Genomic DNA, 18,230 nt, shown 5'->3' with positions numbered 1-18,230 from the left:
AACAATGTAAAAGTAATCATATAATACATCTGTTTGGCAATCCCAAGGTTTCCCATGTGCGATTCAACTAACATTGGGGCATAATTTTCTATAGCAGGGCATCTAACAATGTGTGCCATTAGTTAAACTTGCATTTGCATGTTTAGGCTTGTAAATGTTTTGCATGGCAAGTTGCTGGAAGTGCGAGCTGATAATGTCGCAGAGAGAAAAACTGGGCATCTGAGACCCGAGTGAACCGGTCAAGCCACTGTGTATCTCCTTTACCAATCAGATTGAAGGATTGTGAAATTAACAGCACAAGGACTGAGAAGGAAGTGTAAAGTGGGTGAATTCAATGTCAAATTAGGTACAGAAAGATTGGATTGAGGGGGGAGGGGAAAGACAAAGGAATAGTACAAAACATTTTAATTTTACTTTTTAAAAATCCCAAACAATTAAAACCTGAAGCAATGCATCTCCACACTTGTCATCATTCATTTTCAGTGCCAAATAGGTTGATTGGCAGTAATTAACACTTATCGTAAAGGGTACTTGGAATTGAAATTACTTGACTTTTTGGGGCGATGGGGAGTTTAGTTCATCTGTTGGGGGCAGCAAGATTGTTCCTGAATTAAACCTATTGTACTGACCCCATAGGTTTCTTTTTTCTTATCCCTTCCAACTTAAAAATTGTTTTTTTTTCCAAAAAAACTTTCCTTTTATTTTAGTATCGGATTCAGTTTTATCTTTAACATGAACGGGTACATTTTTAGAAAAGCAGAGGCCAATTAATGCAAATCTTAACTATCTAAATTAAAATGGACAGGCGTAGCCGTAAAGATAGATTTCAATCACCTTCATCGCCAAGTAGCCATTTATCTCTCAATCTGTTTTTCTTTGAGTGGACTGTTTCAGATAAATCAAAAAAGTGTAAACCAGTCACAAAACGTTATTCAAAACTGAAGTCAATCATTCCTATTTCTGTTAAAGTTTTAAGATTTTCAATGAAACTTACATCAGCAAAGAAAACCTAAAAACTCAAGTTATGATCAAACTCTTCCACACCCACTCTCCACTTGGCAAATAACGCTAGTAGTCCTTTGTGACACAGCAGCTTGGCCCTATCCCACCAGCGAGAAGAAGCCCGCCCGGTTGCATGTTTCCAGCCCCAAACCTCAAAGCACTGAAGACATTTCAGGTCTGCCTTCGGCAGGAACCATCACAAAATCTTTCAAGCCACTGATGGAATACAACCTAAGCTCTCTTTCTTTCCATTAACACACCCCCAAAAAAAAATCAGTTTCCGGGAGAGGAATGGAAGACAGACCGAATAAAATGATTCTGAGGCTGGGCGCCACGAAAACGCGCTCGGATAAAACACCGACAACCTTCTCGCCCAGAACCTTCTTCAGGGAGCCGAGGTGTGGCGCTGCATGCCGGGAGTTGTAGTTGGCGGGTGACGGGCGTGGCGGTGGGAACCGGCATCCGGCTGGGCGCCGGACTCCAAGTCCCAGCACCGCCTGCGGCGGGGTACCGCGGTCTGTGAATGGCCGGTCTGAGCGCCATATACAAGAGGCGAAGCTGAGCAAAGGGGGCGGGCGGGAGCTTGGCTCCTCGGTACTGATGATAGCGGCCATTGTTTCTATTCCCTTTTAACTTCGCAAGGCACGAAAAAAAAACAAAATAATGGGAAAGTTGGAGGAAATCGTGCGAATCGCGAAGAAGATGGATAAGATGGTGTCGAAGAAAAACACGGTGGGTGAGGCTGGGCCGACGATGGAGGTGCTGCTTGCCCACCCGGGCTTGTTGTGGTTGCTGATGGTTCCTCGCCGCTTGGTTGCGGGGTTACTGGCTCAGGAGCCGCGGGGACGCAGCAAGCCCAGAGCAGGGAATGATCAGGCTGCTCAAAAGCGGGAAGGAGCCGTAGGTTACTTGCGAGGCACTAACGTTAACTCTATGAGGGGGGAGAATGGTGAGGTTTCTGGCGCCATACTCGCGGTGTTTATAATGTAAATAAACGCTGAACCCGAGTGCTTCCTTACGACCAAGCATCTGCGTTAAGTTTGTTATTGTTCAAAGTGCTTAAAGCTGTTGAAAACAAATCTTTCGCTTTATTACCCGCCCCCGCCCCCCCCCAATTCTTCAATGCCATTGGGGTCAGACTTGTTCAGTGGAACTCCATTCTGAAGGCGAAGACTGCATGGAAAATGCTGCACACAATTCCTACCTCGCAGGGCATGTTTATCGAGGAAAAGCCCCAGGGCGATTTATCTTGGTTTTCATTTTAACCCCCAAAATGTATTTGGTTGATACCTGGCTAATTAAGTTTTTTCTTGGAGAGAATCAGGTTATTTTAAGGAGCTACATATTTTGCTAGTGAGGGATAAATGGTCCCAGTAATTTACATGAATATTAGTTTATTGAAAGTTTGTTCCCCCTTTATGGATGCTGATTGATCTGCTGTGTATTTCCATGCGTTTTGTTTTTTTAGTTCAGATTTCCAGTATTTGTAACGCTTTTAATTTAAAAGGTTTACTATAGTTGATAAAGGGGGTGCAGTCATTGGGATTACATTTTGTTTCAATTTTAGTTCCTTTTTTTTAAAAAAAAGCAGCTTTCTAATTGGAAGAACAATAAACTGTTAGTGTACTCTGAATTAAAAGAGAACGAGTAAAATGTTTCTGTAAAGTGTCCATAGGAGATGAGGGTCACCGGCCTTTCACTGAAACAATGTTGGCTTTATACTACATCCTTGGCTCAAGAGTTAATGCTGTGGACCGGTAATAATACAAAGAAGATCACCTAGAGCGGGTGGGTGAGAGACACCTGCAGTAAGTAATGTGTGCACTGCAACTTGGGTAATTTACTTTTTTCACACGTATCTTTTAAGTGGTCATTACTAGTCACAGTGTTGTGATTTTTAATTTCCTTCAGATCTGTTCCTTATCGCTTGGCTGCTTGGTACTGGCTCAGGGGGTCATTATTTTGAGTTTCCATTATTATATGACCTTTGTGTCATTCAATTTTGAAATAAACAGGGTATAATATATTTCCCAATATCCTTCTGAGAATCCTTCGACAACTTTACTGTATTACCTGCAAATGGCAGCTGTTGCTGGTTAAATTAGAACAGATGCTGCCAAGGAGATGTTGGAAACAGTATGGAAGTGTAGTTGCAGCGGAACCCGCACTGAACTGGGTATGAATACAACTCATCAGTCCCTTAAAGGACTTGCCTTTCCCACAAGTAAACACTGCAAAGTCCCCCCATTCTTTCATTAATGATTTGGTTTTGAAACCCACTGCAAGATTCACCTTTCCATTATCGGCATCACCGAGCCCAGGTCAGCCGCATCCCTGGGATGCAGGCAGCCAGGTGCAGGGAATGATCAGGCTGCTCAAAAGTGGGGAGGACCTGTAGGTTCTCTCCCTACAGGTGCAGACTGACTGTCATGTATTTTCAGCATTTTTACTTGCCAGTATTTTTACTATTTCTTTTTTCTTATGATGTTTCTGGTACCTGTCTGATTATAACAAATCAGTCTTTAAGGTACAGTTGATGGAAATGGTGATGTAAATTCCCAAAGAGAGTGTGGCTCCTCAAAACCTTCTGGCTTATACCGCGATAACTTATTGCTCTGCTTTTCTGTTAAATCTGCAGAATGGTGCTATTGATTTATTGAAGGAACTTAAAAGCATACCCATGACGTTGGATCTGTTGCAGGTAAATCGAGATTATACCAGCATAATCTGGAATACTTTTATCTCTTTGCCCTCATTTTCTAGATTTACCTTGCTGGATATGATTCCATGACTGGCTGCTCTCTAGTATCTTGTCCAGGTAGCCTTTTGAGTGCAGGTAGTGAGTGTTAGCTGTAACAGGAATCACAGCCAAGCTCAATCTTTGCCTCCTTGCACCCTTTCAAATAGGTGTCACTTGAATAGCAATAATTAACTACGGACTAGATATCGATCCTGAGACTTTTTGGTCTCTGGCTTAATGCTTTCCACACAGGGCTATTGGATGAACTAGTAAGTTTAAACAAAATTTAGATTTACCACATCGTTAAAACATCTCAAAATACTCCACTCTGTGAATACATTTGCATTAAGACTAAATCAGAAATTCTTCTAAAAAGATAGGTAATTAAACTTGTATTCTACCGGAAGAAATTAATTTACAGTTCTATTGTTTTCAAAATGTAAATACAGTATTAAAGTTTCATGTATTTGCCAGAAATTAATAGAACCAATTTTCCTGGAGCCCATGGAAATAAGTATAATCAGTAGGGAATACATTGTGCATTTGCTGCATTCTGATGTCTTCCTGGGCTAATTTGAATGTGGTTGGTATTAAGGCCACTTATTGGACACAGTCATTGGGGCCTCTGGTTACTTAAAGGGGCTGAAGCATCTTTTGGCCCTGGGAGAGCATGTGGAGAGAACAATGACACCTAAGTCTGGAGGAGGTGATATATATGCCAGTAAAGAAGATTTGGTCACATACGAGCATCCTGTTTTATGACTAGGTCATTGAATAGCTGTTGCAAGAAATAGAGCAGAGGAGGATACCTGATTTATCTGCCATGGAACGAAAGTTGTGAAGGCAGGTTTATCTCTGCATTAATTGAGTAGTACATCCTATGATTCATGGAAGGGGGAATTATATCTGTTGGATATTGCAAACTCGCATGGTTACAGTCAAATGCACCCTACGTACCAGGCAAATCTGAGATGGAAAAACCAGGGGCATGGACTTGTTGGTGCACAGCATCCATTGAAAAACAATGTAATTGTTCCTGGCAAACAGGGCATCATTAACCTGGTGGATGCACTTGTGTACTGCCAACAGGTTGATGCAGGCAATGTCACCTGTGGCCTTCTAAAACCTTTCAGTGCCAAAATAATCTTTTTCCTGGCATTTAAAGAGCTGTGGAGGCCTGTGAGCATGGCTACATACTCTCTTTCAGGAGGTACTAATTTCCTACTAAATTGGAGGCTCCACAAACCTTACTTCTCCTGAGGTGTCCAAGAATGCCTAATTTGGTGTCTCTATTCACTCAACTGGGTACTTCTGGATCAGCACCTTCCTCCATTGGTGTGGTCTCACCAGCTCCACACATTCAGCTGTGCTTCCTGCCCTTCCTCCTCTTCCATATAACACATGTAAAGATGGATTGCAAAGGAGAACCCCATCCTGAACCTTGTCCCCCTTAAAGGCCGGAAAGCAGAGAAAATAATCAAAACAAAATGTCCTTTTTAACAACAAGCAAAGCTCCTTAATCAGGCAAGTTACTGCACCTTATTCAATCTGTGGACATGAGCCTCACCACACCCTAACAACACTTTTTAAAGTTTTGTTCATGACTGTTGACATGTGTTGGATCTGGAAATCTGTTCGCAGTTCTTCATGAAGTCATACATGTGAAAAAATAAGAAATTTACATGGGAACACTTTCCTGAGGTGCAGTATTAAGGGGGCCTTCACGTTTCATGTTAGGAAGTTTGTGGGCAATTCACTGCAGGTGCTCCTTGGGTGCCAGGACCAGGATCATTTGCCCTTGTACATCTTAATTAACTATGTAAGAATACGGATATTTTGGTATTATATACAGATATTATGTGTTGGGAAATGTTTAATTCAAATTATTGATACAATAGATAAATAATAGAGCATGATAAATCAAACATTTTTAACTGTTATGGCTTTTTTTGCAGACCAGATTAATTTTCTTATTAATTAAATATATAGGCCTGGATTTTGCAGTAGTAATGATGGTGAACTGTTAGCATTCACTATCATTACCACTCTGAAACTGACCATAACTTCGGGATTTAGCGCATACATAGATAAACGTGGAAATCCTGAAGTTGTGATCGATCATTCTTTGCTCCACCACAGGCTGCACTGTGGAACTCCCCATAGTCTTCAGTCAGTGAAAAACTTAAGCTTTTCCAATCTAATTATGCTGTTAAACACCCTATTAAAAGCTAAGCCTTGTTGAAACAGATGTAACTGGGGTTTAAATGGCATACTGAAAGCTGTATAGCCATTCTGGCCCCGAAAAACAAATGTTATATTTTGACACTGTCAAATTTCTCTATTGTGATAGAAAATTACTCGATATTTATAATAAAAAATATATTTTTTAAAGTTTTTGATTTTCATCTTCCACCTTAACTCCATGTTTATGTCCCAATCTTTATTACGCGTTCTGTAAATTTCTTTAAAAACAATTGAATCAGGGCTTTTTATTTCCTGGTTTGCTTTCTGAGAACTCTTCAATGTGATTGGCTGCTTAGACAGCTTAATGATATCACTGCTCTGCGCTGGGGATAACCTATTGACAACGCTACAATTAATTTAACGTTGCGAAACCTAAAGTTTTCAAAAGCCACAGGGATTGCTTCGCCACTGATCGCAAATTCCAGGCCATAGTGTTTAAATTACCATGTAATTTGTATTCATGAAGAATGGAGCTTTTCCTAATATCAAGTAGCTTCAAGATTGTTGACCTATCTGACTAAAAGGGGAGTTTACTGCTAATGTGGTTTGAAAAATGCTAGTTTAAATAATCAAGTTGTTTCTGTAATTTGAAGGATTGCTATTGATTGATATCTGCTCATTATTGTAGTCCACACGGGTTGGGATGTCTGTGAACGCTGTTAGAAAACAAAGCACAGATGAAGAAGTCACAACACTTGCCAAGTCACTCATCAAATCATGGAAAAAACTGCTAGGTAAAGTTGAGTTAAATTTTCTAGAAAATTGAGAACCATTTTTTCCGTGTGCTTTAATCATTGTAGGGTAGATTGACACAAGCAGAATCCAGTTTACTTGTAGCCTGTAATAGCTAAACACTGAGATGACTGCTTAATTATCTTTGATGATTTGAGTGCAGATTGTAAAAGATAGTATATTTTAGCCAGTTAGAAAATATAATCCTGATAATGCAAATTTAGGTAAATTTCTATCTAAGTTGGTACCTTCATCAGTGAATGACAGTGGAGGTCAGAGCAATTTCAGATCATTGCAAAATCAGCATTATGGCAAAATGGAATCGAAAGTAGGATTGAACAAAAAAATCCCAAAATAATAGTTTATTAAAAAACATAAAATTTCTAGTGTGGTAACCTTCATAAATAAATAACAATTGGGTAAAAACTAACTTCTTTTAAAGCTTATTTTGGCACTTCCATCTGTGGTCTGTTCCAGTTAAGACTGTTGTCTTTTTGTCCTGTCCTAGCAGCAGTGTGTACATTTGCACTGTCGTCTTAATCTGGAACTTGTCTATTTTATAGTTTTAAAATATAGACTCTACATTCATTGTATTTGATGTTAATTCTGTATGTTTATAAACTGGTGAGACGCTTAAAATAGTAACCAGCTCATGATTTCCGAAGATAGTATTCCAGAACTACAAAAGGAGCCCCACATCTTTCATGTCATCAATTCCTTTCAAAATTTGAATCATATCTCACCATTTTTTTCTAACTTGGGCAGATAGTTCTCTGAGCTTGTTGTCTGAGCCCAATAATCTAAGTCCAAGAGCCATCCATTGTACCTCTTTCAGTGTTCTTGTGTCCTTGATGAGCACAACTTGTTCCATTACTCCAAATGTCAGATTACATATGTTGCGTATCTTATGATGCATCCTAATATTTGGTCCTGCAATATAAAGATGTTTTCAATAGTTGTTCATCTATTGTACCCAAATCTTTTTGCAGCATCTCCATTGTACCTTTTTAAGCATGGGTACATTTATTAACCATTGCATTTCAATGAGTTCTTGGCTGTACTTCCTGGTAGATTGCATATTTTATCTATGATACTTTGGTAAGAGAGTTTATTAACTGAACATTGAACTAAGGGCTGCAATATCTCTGAAATTAGTTATTTAGGATATGTAGCTTTAAAAAATAAACTGTAACATGCACTGCATATTGTGCTACTGATCTAATTTCAATCTCTGGTTTCTGAGTTTGCTGATTTCAGTGGGGGTGTACAATTAATCTCAGTATTTCCAGGTTAAGGAGGCCAAAATTCACCCAGGGTTCCCTCTCCTGATTGCTAACTGTTAACTTCCTTCTGGAAAAATGTGGATGTCTGGCATGGACAGGATCAGTGTGGCTGTGATGATCTCTATGGGTTAACAGCCTTCAGAACCTGCCTAGTGCATTCATCTGACATGAAGAATAACCACATGGGTGAAGGATTGGAAAACTGCTGCTGCTTGTACCTCAGCCTTCAGGAGAGGATGAGTGATGGGAGAAAATCAGAAGGGGATGAGAAGAAAAGATTGTTAGAGATTGCACTGCATGCTGCTTAAAAGTTGGATCCATTTTTTTTGTTTTTTGTTTTCATTTTGTGGGAAGGCATGGAATTTCCTTGGGCTGATTTCTGACATTGTCGAACTACAGCAGCTGTGTGGTGCTTGTCATGGATAGAGAGCGGGTGAAGCAAACCTTGCTTCCAAAAATGGCGTCTTGAAAATCTCCAGACCATTCCCAGTGGCAATCATCAGCAAACTCAGGTGAAAAGCTAAAATATAGTGCTCGCATCATTTATAACTACCACTGAATTGGTAGGTCCACAAGAGGTGGTCAAATCTGCTAGAAAATATGGAGCTGAAAATAAGTTTTATGTAAATATAATTTAAGGTTTTGTAACGTGCAGTTGATTTTAAAATTTACAGTTAGGGAGGAATTTTAACCTTTTTTTAAAAAAAGGGTGGGTTGTTGGCATGGGAATAGTTAAAGTGTTAAAAATCGGAACCCGACCTGAACCCGGCACCAACCTGCCCACATCCTCTTTTAATGATGGTGGGGTGGAACGGGGTGGGCAGCCAACCTGCTGCCAGGCAGTGAGCTGTCTATTTAAATATTATAATGAGGCTGGAGGTCTCTCCTTTCACCTTAATTTGGTGTTTAAATGTAGCTAGTCAAGTTTTGCACACCTCTTAAAACTCACCAGCTGCAGCAAGGCGAGGACTGCTACATCCAGGAGGTAAGTGCCATTACACCTACCTCCTGGATCCAGCGCCTCAATCTGGCTGTCTGCGGGTGGAAAACAGGTTTCATTCAGATCAGGCCTAGCCGTCAAAGTGTGTTTTTTTTTTTGGTTGTTCGCTTCGTGACTCAGGCTCTGGGAAGAAATGCCAGGAAGAGAGTGGGCTCCTTGAAAAAATGCCAGGGCGGGAGCGGCCTCTTTGGACAAAGTTCCGGGGAGGGAGTGGGTTTTTTGGAAGAAATGCTGGGGAGGGTGCGAGCTCGTGTTTATAAAAAAAAAACATTATGCTTCCGGTTGCAGATTAATGCGCAGTACATTTCTGCGCAACTTCTGGTTGCTGTCAGCAGTCACTCCCATTTAAAATCCTTTAACTATAGCATTTAAATTTAAAGTCTGATCATTCCTGTTTCCTCAACATGGAGGGTTGAAATTCACCTCTGCCAGAAACAGGTTGCATCTACCGTTTTTCTTGTGTTTTCACTGCTGCAGTGGATGAGGTAGCGCGAAATTCAGCTCATTGGGCCCAAGTTTCCGCAGGATAAAAAACGGGCGCCCCTCCGAGCTGGGCGCCCGTTTTTCGCGCCTAAAACGGCGCCAGAAAAAAAACGCGCTATTCTCGAGCGCTTTGCAGCTCCTTGTCTGTTTGGCGCGGCGCCCAGGGGGGCGGAGCCTACACTCACGCCGACTTTGTAAGTGGGAGGGGGCGGCTACTATTTAAATTAGTTTTTTTCCTGCCGGCAACGCTGCGTGTTGGAGCGTTCGCGCATGCTCAGTGTGAAAAAAAACATTGGAACTCGGCCATTTTTGTAGTTCTTTGTAGCTGTTTAATTTTTGAACATTTTTTAATAAAATCACATTGCCATCAGCACATCAGCACTGAGGCTACCCTTCTCACTGTCTCCTTCCCCTCCCTCCCCTCCGCGGCAACAAACGGCTCTCTCCTTCCCTCCCTCTCCTCCCCTGCGCGGCAACAAGCCGCTGTCTCCTTCCCCTCCCCTCCACGGCAACAAGCCGCTGTCTCCTTCCCCTCCCTCCCCTCTCTCCACGGCAACAAGCCGCTGTCTCCTTCCCCTCCCTCCCCTCTCTCCACGGCAACAAGGCGCTGTCTCCTTCCCCTCCCTCCCCTCTCTCCACGGCAACAAGTTGCTGTCTCCTTCCCCTCCCTCCCCTCTCTCCACGGCAACAAGCCGCTGTCTCCTTCTCCTCCCTCACCTCCACAACAACAAACCGCTTTCTCCTCCCCCTCCCGCTCAGCGGCACGAACGGCTTTCTCCCCCCCCCCCCCCCCCTCCCGCTCAGCGGCACGAACGGCTGCAGAATTCTCCCTGGCTGAAGCACTTTCACACAGGTAGGAAGATGGTTTATTTAATCTTTTCTTTGCTTATAAATGTTTATTCAGGTTGGATTTATTTGTATAATATTTGTATAAGTATAAATAAGGATTTATTATAGAATTTAATGACTTCCCTTCCCCCCCACCTCATTCTGGACACCTAATTTGTAACCTGTGCCTGATTTTTTAATGTGTAGAACAGGTTTTTTCAGTTCTACAAAAATCTTCACTTGCTCCATTCTACTTTAGTTTGGAGTACGTTTTCACTGTGGAAACTTTCAAATCAGGCTTCAGTGGCCGGACACGCCCCCTTTTGAAGAAAAAATTCTGTTCCAAAGTAGAACTGTTCTACCTGACTAGAACTGCAGAAAAGAAAATGTGGAGAATTGCGATTTCTAAGATAGTCCGTTCTCCACCAGTTGCTCCTAAAAATCAGGCGCAAATCATGTGGAAACTTGGGCCCTTTGTCTTTTTTTTTTCGAACGGAGCGGAAGTCTGTCATAATGGAGGTGGAAATGGGGCGGCGAGCAGATCGGTCATAAAAGTGGCTGAGGTGGAGTCTGGACGGAGTCTCCGCCGCTGTCAGTCATCAGCGTAGTGCTGATGATCATCATGCTGGCACGTCACCACGTCTCTCCTTCACTTAAAAGGGAGAGCCGCTGCGAGCTCTGCGATTATTTTAGTTAGATACACTGGGCCACCAGGGAGGGCTGAACCTAGGGGCATAATTGTTGGGCCGACCTGGCAGTCGGCCGGCAAAAAAAAAATACCAGCCACGACGGTGCGCCCTCCCCTTTAATGATGGACGCATCGCCATTTTGCACACACTGCAAACACAGTGCACCAACAGAAAAATCTGGCGGCCGCAAGATTTTATTACGTGAATTTTGCTTGCGGGCGGGGCATCAGTGCACTTAAGAGGGTTCGGCAGCAGTGGGACGGAAGTGGGGACCGCCAGAAAAACCACCGAGGACAATTTCGCGAGCGGCGACCATTCAACAGAAAATCAATGACCATTCAACACTGCCGCATGGCTGCCGCTTTGCGGCGGTAACAGGCCTCTTGGACTTGCAAGCTTTTCATCTAAATCCCCCCCCCCGCCCCCCCCCCCCCCCCCCCCCAAAAGCTGCAACACGTCTGGTGATGGGTGCTTTTGGGACAGTGATGAGTATTTTTCCTGTGTCAGTTGTCTCAGGAAGCCACTGTAGTCAAAGGGTGGCTTCAGCACCTAACAGGAACATAGCATGCATTTAAGGTCCAATCAGCTGCAAAATGGAATGTCGGTCTCAAGTCGTTATCCGTTAACCTCCTTTAGAATCAATAACTTACTAATTTCCTTCAAAAGGTTTATGGATTTACTGGACTTGATGGGATCAACATTAATTCTGTTAATTTCTAAATCAATTTGATTTGAGTGGAGACTAATATGATCTGCTAAATAATAACAGATTTATGGTTATTTGGAGAGATAACTTAGCAAAATCTGGCCCAATTTTAAAAAATCTAAATAATGATGAGTTTAATGGCATTGCCGTTATTTATGTGTAAATGGTAGAGCAATTTCAGGCAAGGAGCTGATGCACGGTTAAATGTTAATATCTGCTCAATTCTGCCATTAGCTTTGCAAAAACACCATCACGACACGTCAAATGGTGTTAAGTATGTGCACAATATATACAAACTAAACCTGCCACAGAAGGTTAAGTCTTGTCATTTAAAGCATAAATACCCTTTTAATGGCGTGATAATTGTTAATTGCTACCACTCAACCTCTAGCACTAAAAATTAATTATTACAAGTGTAGAGTCTCATTCCTTCAGGTATTGTTGGAGATTAAAAACGTTTTTTAATTTTTAATTTTGTTCACTTTTCTTTTCTGTCTTTTTCTCTCAATCCAATCTATTTAAACAAATTACCAAGTTAACTTTGAAAGTAACTAATTTGGATACTTTCAGTTTATAGAAAAAATGTAAATAGACAATAGTTTTAGCTTTACAGTAGATTTTAATGTATCTTAATGAATTCAGTAGCATTCCAGGACTGCACCTTATGATTTCTATTTCTGAAAAGTATTTCGGACAGAAAGGAAGAAACGGTTACTAACACAAAAAAAAATCCTAATCTCATGCCCCTTTTATATTACAGAACTACCAAGTAGAAGCCGTCTGTACCCAGGGTTTGCAGTGTTGTGGAATTTGCCCTATTTATATTGATTGGTAAATAGATTCCACAGCATTAATGGTAGCAGACCATTCCAGTGTACAACTTTCATTTCTGGCAGCCATATTGTCCCACTGGGGAAGATCTGTGGTTGGCAATACCAATTGCAGTATTTATATTTACTAACCATGTCAATGGCGTTCTTGGAGAATAGCATCTTTCAGTAGTTCTTGGCAACTTTGGAGGCAGTATGGCAAACTTCATCAGAAATCTTGTGCCTCTTTTTACTTTCTTTAACTATAATCACTTTTGTCGAGCTCCCTGGTGGCACACTGTATGCACCCATTTTGATGGACTGGATGTGTTGGACTGGAAAGTGGCAAGATGATCCTTTGTAGCATCTCCACTCTATGGGCTCAAGTTTCGGACCCCCGCTAGAACGGCGCACATCAGAGAGGCCCGCCTAATTTGTAGAATTGAAAAAGCACCAAATACTTACCTCGCGATTCTCCGATATCTGTAGGGCCGTTTCCAGCTTGGCGTGGCGCTGCTGGGGGTGGAGCTATATAGCCCTGCGCCAAAAACAGTGTCGGCAGCTGCGCGCATGCGCAGTGGCTCCTGGCCCTCCCAGCGCGTCGTATCTCCGGGCGACGACCTATCCCTGGCCGAAAGGACGTCGCCCCTATCCCGGGCCGAGTGGCCTGACGGTACTTGCCTCTTACGCGGCGGCCCGCCCAGCATCTCCTGGGGGCAGACCCCGCCTGAACTCTGCGGCGGGACCTGCCCGAAGTCCTGGGTGGTGGTCCGTCGTCTGCTGGGGGCGGGCCCCGCCCGAAATGCTTGGCATGGGCGGAGGGGCCCACCCGAAGTGCTGGTCGGCGGCGGGGCCCGCCCGACCGGCATCTCCTGGGGGGCCCCGTCCCAGCACGCTGTTGGAGGGCTCCCGGTGCTACAGTAGATGAGTAGAAATGTAATTTTTTATTTATTGATTGATTTAAAAAAAAATTTTTGTATTTTTTTTTTGGTTGATTTATTGAGTGATTTATCATTTTATAATTGATGATGGCTCTTTATTTGTAAAAGTCAAGTGTTTAATGCTTGTAAACTTCCCTCCCCCCCACCCCCCCCCCCCATCTCTCGTTTCCCACGCCTAATTTATAAAGTGTAGGCAAGGTTTTTCTGAGCGTACAAAAATCTACACTTACTCCATTCTAAGTTAGTTTGGAGTAAGTTTTCGCTACCTAAACTTGCAAAACAGGTGTAAGTGGCTGGACACGCCCCCTTTTGGAAAAAAACTCTTAGAAACAGAATACTGGTAACACTCAGCAGGACAGTCAGAATCTGTGGCGTGAACAGAAAAAGTGTGGACCCTTCATCAGGACAAGAAGAAATTACAGATGAACAACATTTAATTAAAACGGCAGAAGAGGAAGGGGGAGGAAAAACATGCACAAGAGAGTGCATTTCCTATTCTTTTGTTCTATTCCTTTTCAATGTTCATTTGTAATTTATTCCCATTCTGAAGAAGAGTACACCTGCTCACTGCACTGATGCTGACCAACCTGACTGTTTCCAGCCTTTTGTGTTTTTGTTCCAGATTTACAGCATCTGCAGTTTTTTTGCTCTCTGTTTGAGAATAAAGGGATTGTTTTGCTGACTGACTGTTTATATACTGAAGTTATTCTTTTTTTTAATCCTCTGTAATTGCCGAATTAATGGGCACTGAAGTAATGTTCACTATTGCCTGCTTTGGGATTACTAAAATTGAGCCAGCAGATGAGACAAAAGTCCTTCACACATTTGAGCTGGAATGAAGACTAGGTCCTTGTGCTAAAGAATAATATATTAACCTAGTTTTGTTCTCTTCTACCTGATGTGTATTACCATTATCACCATGTTTTCAACCATCCCTAGGACCAAGCTTGTATCATTCCACCCTCTCGTGGATATTGCTGAATTGAAACAGAAAATGCTGGAAATACACGGCAGGTCAGACAGCATCAGGGCCTTTTGGCAGAACCGTCATCGACCTGAAACGTTAACTCTGTTTCTCGCTCCACAGATGCTGCCTAACCTGCTGAGTATCTCCAGCATTTTCTGTTTTTATTTCAGATCTCCAGCATCTGCAGTATTTTGCTTTCGTATCTCTGAATTGAACTTAGTTTATGTGCAGGGACGACTATTCTCTCTCTAGAGATTACGAACCGATCACATTTAACTGTAAATGTAAATTAAGCCATAAAAGCAACATTTTTGTGAACTTAGTGGTCTAAATTTTCCTGCAATAGCAAGATGGGCAACGTGGATCATAAATTTCCTCATCTAGTGTGCCAATCTCAATGTTGATAACCGTACTCCATATTTTCCTGCCTTTCTCATTGGAATACTCTGCCATTGTACTTTGTCACACCATAAATGAATTATATTTTTGAATTTCGATCGACCAACTGAAACATTTTGAGAATAATTGTATCGGAGCTATTTTTAGTTTTTTTAGCACTAAAACGTCAAAAGAAACATGGATTAGATAACCATGGCTATGAGTAAATGTTTGCTTTTTCTGCTGACTTTGTATAGTAGTAAGGAGACGTTGATAGTACAGCACTACAGAACACTTAAATAATAACTTTGATTTTCGTTAAATATTTCGGGCTTTCCACAAGTGTGTTTTTGAACCTTTGCAGGAACGATTGGGCGAGAATCAAGAGTTAAGGGAGTCGAGGGTTATGGGGAGCGGGCAGGGAAGTGGAGTTGAGGCCAAGATCAGATCAGCCATGGTCTTATTGAATGGCGGGGCAGGCTCGAGGGACAAATTGGCTTACTCCTGCTCCTATTTCTTATGTTCTTATGAATACTTGGCCCTTTCCAGTTGTGGAAGGCTCTTGTGGACTAATCAGTTAATTTTATTTATTCAGTTTCTGTGACGCACAACTCTGATGCATTAATGCACGTGGCTATTTTGTAAAAATTAATCTCATTAGTTGCTGAATATTGTTGCTAACAGAAATAGTGATTTAGAGATGCTTTTAGACTGGTCCCCTGGTGTCTTTCCATGCTCTCATTGCTTCCCCAGGGCTGCTTACACAGTCAGAGCTTTAAGTTCCCTACACTTTGTTTTTCTTGGGTTGCACACAGTTCAAGTTGGTCAAATCTTGCTCATTTTTTTAGAAAAAACAGATGGCAATAGATTTAATATAACATTTTCTTTTACTTTATACATTTCAGTATTCATTATCTGCATCAGTATCTCTGAGCAGAATCTTTATTTTGGAATTTGTCAATTGGAAATGTTTTCAATTGCTTTATTGTGTTGTTTGAATGTTGAAATGTTACACGTATCTTAATAAGTAAGTTTCCATCATATTGCCTCTCCTTCCTGGCTTCTTGACCTTCGCATTCAATTTAAGGTCTGTTTATAAATGCAGTTGACGGCAGTGAAAATCAAACTGCAGTTTAATCTTAAAATTAAATGATAATTGAATGCATTCGGATTTAATCAAACACTCATCAATTTGAATAAACCCATCCAAAGACATATAGTGTTGATGAAATAATTACAGGAGTTTAAACAAATGACTGATTAGTGACATATTTACAGTGCCACCTACAAGAATCCCAGGAATGAGATCAATTGCTTTCAAAAAATGAAATAAGGTTAGGTTTCTCTTGTTAGATTTCCCCAAACATATTGCCCCAATCAATATCCCGATCAGCAAAAACATTTCAGCACATCATTTAAACGCAATCCGAAAATCCACCCTTTAATCATGCCGCTGTCAAGCCATTTAAAGCATTATTTTTCAGTTTAAATGACAGCAACGTGAAAACAGGTTAAAATGCAGGAAAATGGCGATCACCATTGATTTTAACAGGGGTGAGGTGGAATGGGACGATTGTGAAATTCTCACTGTTTCAGTGAGCGTAATAGTGGAATGGCATAGATGGTCCCAGGAAATGTTGACGTGGTGAAGATCTGGCATGTCATGTAGACCATAATTTCCTGGAAAATCTGTGCCATAGTAATGACGTATACCGTAGATGCGTGACTACTACAGCGCAAGTTACCAAGAAATTGTGGGCTGATCTGTTCAAACAGTGTATAATTATGCTACTATTGTAGAGTGTAATACAAGAGCATTCATTAACAAAGTTTCTCCTGGCATATGGACAGTTTCAGTATAATTTAGGTATCCATTTTCAATGGGATTAAATAAAAGAGCAATTATTTTTAATATTTTATACTGATCGCTGCAAGGGTTATAATTTTAATTGTAAATGCTTAACATCAGGTTATTTTCACATTTTGATATTTGATCATCCTAGGGAGGTCTAAAATAAAATGATATGAATTATTGTGTCCGTGTCATCATAAGGTCATGTTGAATGGGAAAAGTAAAGGAAAACATTGTATTAAACAACTACAAATAAAAAAAAAGCAAGTATGAGACAACTGGTCAAAAGTGAAAATGAATGAGACACACTGGTGAAAGCTAATTAAGAAAAATAACACAAATTATGTTTATTGCAAGTTGAAGAGTACGAAAGATGTGCAAGAAAAGCTTTCCATACATGGGAACAGCATTCAGGTCTTAGATGGACTTGAGCTTTATGGAGTCAGGGTCAATGGGCTCAAATTTGGCCCACCCCTTTTTTCGGCGCACTTACTGGAGATGCGTCGAAAAAATCGCTTCCCACTTTGGCCGCTGTCCGGTCTCTCCTCGGTCTTCGCGTAGCGTGGCCAGTCGGGTCGGGGGAGGAGCCAGCGCCCTGCGCTGAAAACAGTGCTGGGACGTCTGCACATGCGCAGTGGAGTGTCCGCGCATGCGTAGTAGCTCCTTGCCCCCAACTTCTGTGTGCGTGCAGCAGCCGCTGTGTGTGTGGAACCCGATGCCTGTCCCTGGCCAAGTGGCCTCCCGGTGCGATCGACCTCAGGTTTGAAATTTTAAGTACTGTAGCTATTTTTGAACTTTCTTAATGGCTTGTCATTTTCCTGGACTTGTGGATACTTGGAAAACATTTTGTAAATAGGTTTTGTCTCTTGTGAATAGTGGTGACCATTTATTAAGCCTATTCACCTGGTGCTATTGTGAAAGAAGAACATAAGTGACAGAGGAACACTGAGAGAATATCTTATTTATTGAAGTAGACTTTATTTAGATAATATGGGCACAATTTTGGCCCAGTATAATCATTGCAAACAAATAGTTTTTAAATTAGTTGTGAGATTAGGCAATTTAATTCAACTATCTTTTCCTTTTTATTTTTGTAGTTTAAGCTTCCATGAATACTTCTGTTGTATAGTAAATTAACTTTGCGATGTTTGTCATATGATGTTCTGTATAGCTGTTTGATCCTATTCACATTCTTTAATCAAGTCATTAAGTTCTGCTGGCTTCCGATGTACCTACCTGCGCTGATTTCTTAACTCTCTGCAAAGGTTTTCTGAAGTGGCCACATATGCTGGCTGGCCTAAGTAGAGCTGGCCAAAGTGGCCTAAATGGCCAAAACTGGCGTAGGTGGCTGGTAACGCCCCTTTTTGAGAAAAAAAACACTAAACTAAAAAAATGCTAACAAACTCACTTACACTGACGCAAATTGAATGTGCAAAATGGGGATTTTTAAGATACTCCAGAAAAATCAAGTTGCTCCGTAAACAGGTTTGGGGAAGGTGACTTGGAGGGCCCAACAGAATACTTGCATAAATACTTGGGTTTTATTATAGCTAAAATGATTATAAAAATAAGTTCT

At 41.4% G+C, this 18,230-nt stretch overlaps 1 protein-coding gene across 2 annotated transcripts in view; it reads left to right on the top strand.

The window, feature by feature from the left end:
• Positions 1 to 1,513: 1,513 nt before the first annotated feature.
• Positions 1,514 to 18,230, top strand: part of LOC139277560 (transcription elongation factor A protein 1-like) — a 42,571-nt gene continuing 25,854 nt past the window's right edge. Inside the window, exons 1-3 of one of the 2 annotated variants that reach the window (XM_070896181.1) lie at positions 1,514 to 1,734; positions 3,641 to 3,703; positions 6,615 to 6,720. In XM_070896181.1, coding sequence (XP_070752282.1) covers positions 1,666 to 1,734; positions 3,641 to 3,703; positions 6,615 to 6,720 — 238 coding nt within the window. In that variant the 5' untranslated portion in view covers positions 1,514 to 1,665. Of the gene's footprint in view, positions 1,735 to 1,782; positions 1,907 to 3,640; positions 3,704 to 6,614; positions 6,721 to 18,230 lie in introns of those variants that run through there. The other variant, XM_070896183.1, reaches the window with a different exon arrangement.

The sequence above is a fragment of the Pristiophorus japonicus genome, chromosome 12, assembly GCF_044704955.1.
Source record: "Pristiophorus japonicus isolate sPriJap1 chromosome 12, sPriJap1.hap1, whole genome shotgun sequence".
Classification (NCBI taxonomy): Eukaryota; Metazoa; Chordata; class Chondrichthyes; family Pristiophoridae; genus Pristiophorus; species Pristiophorus japonicus.
This window is presented reverse-complemented; position numbering and strand designations above follow the sequence as displayed.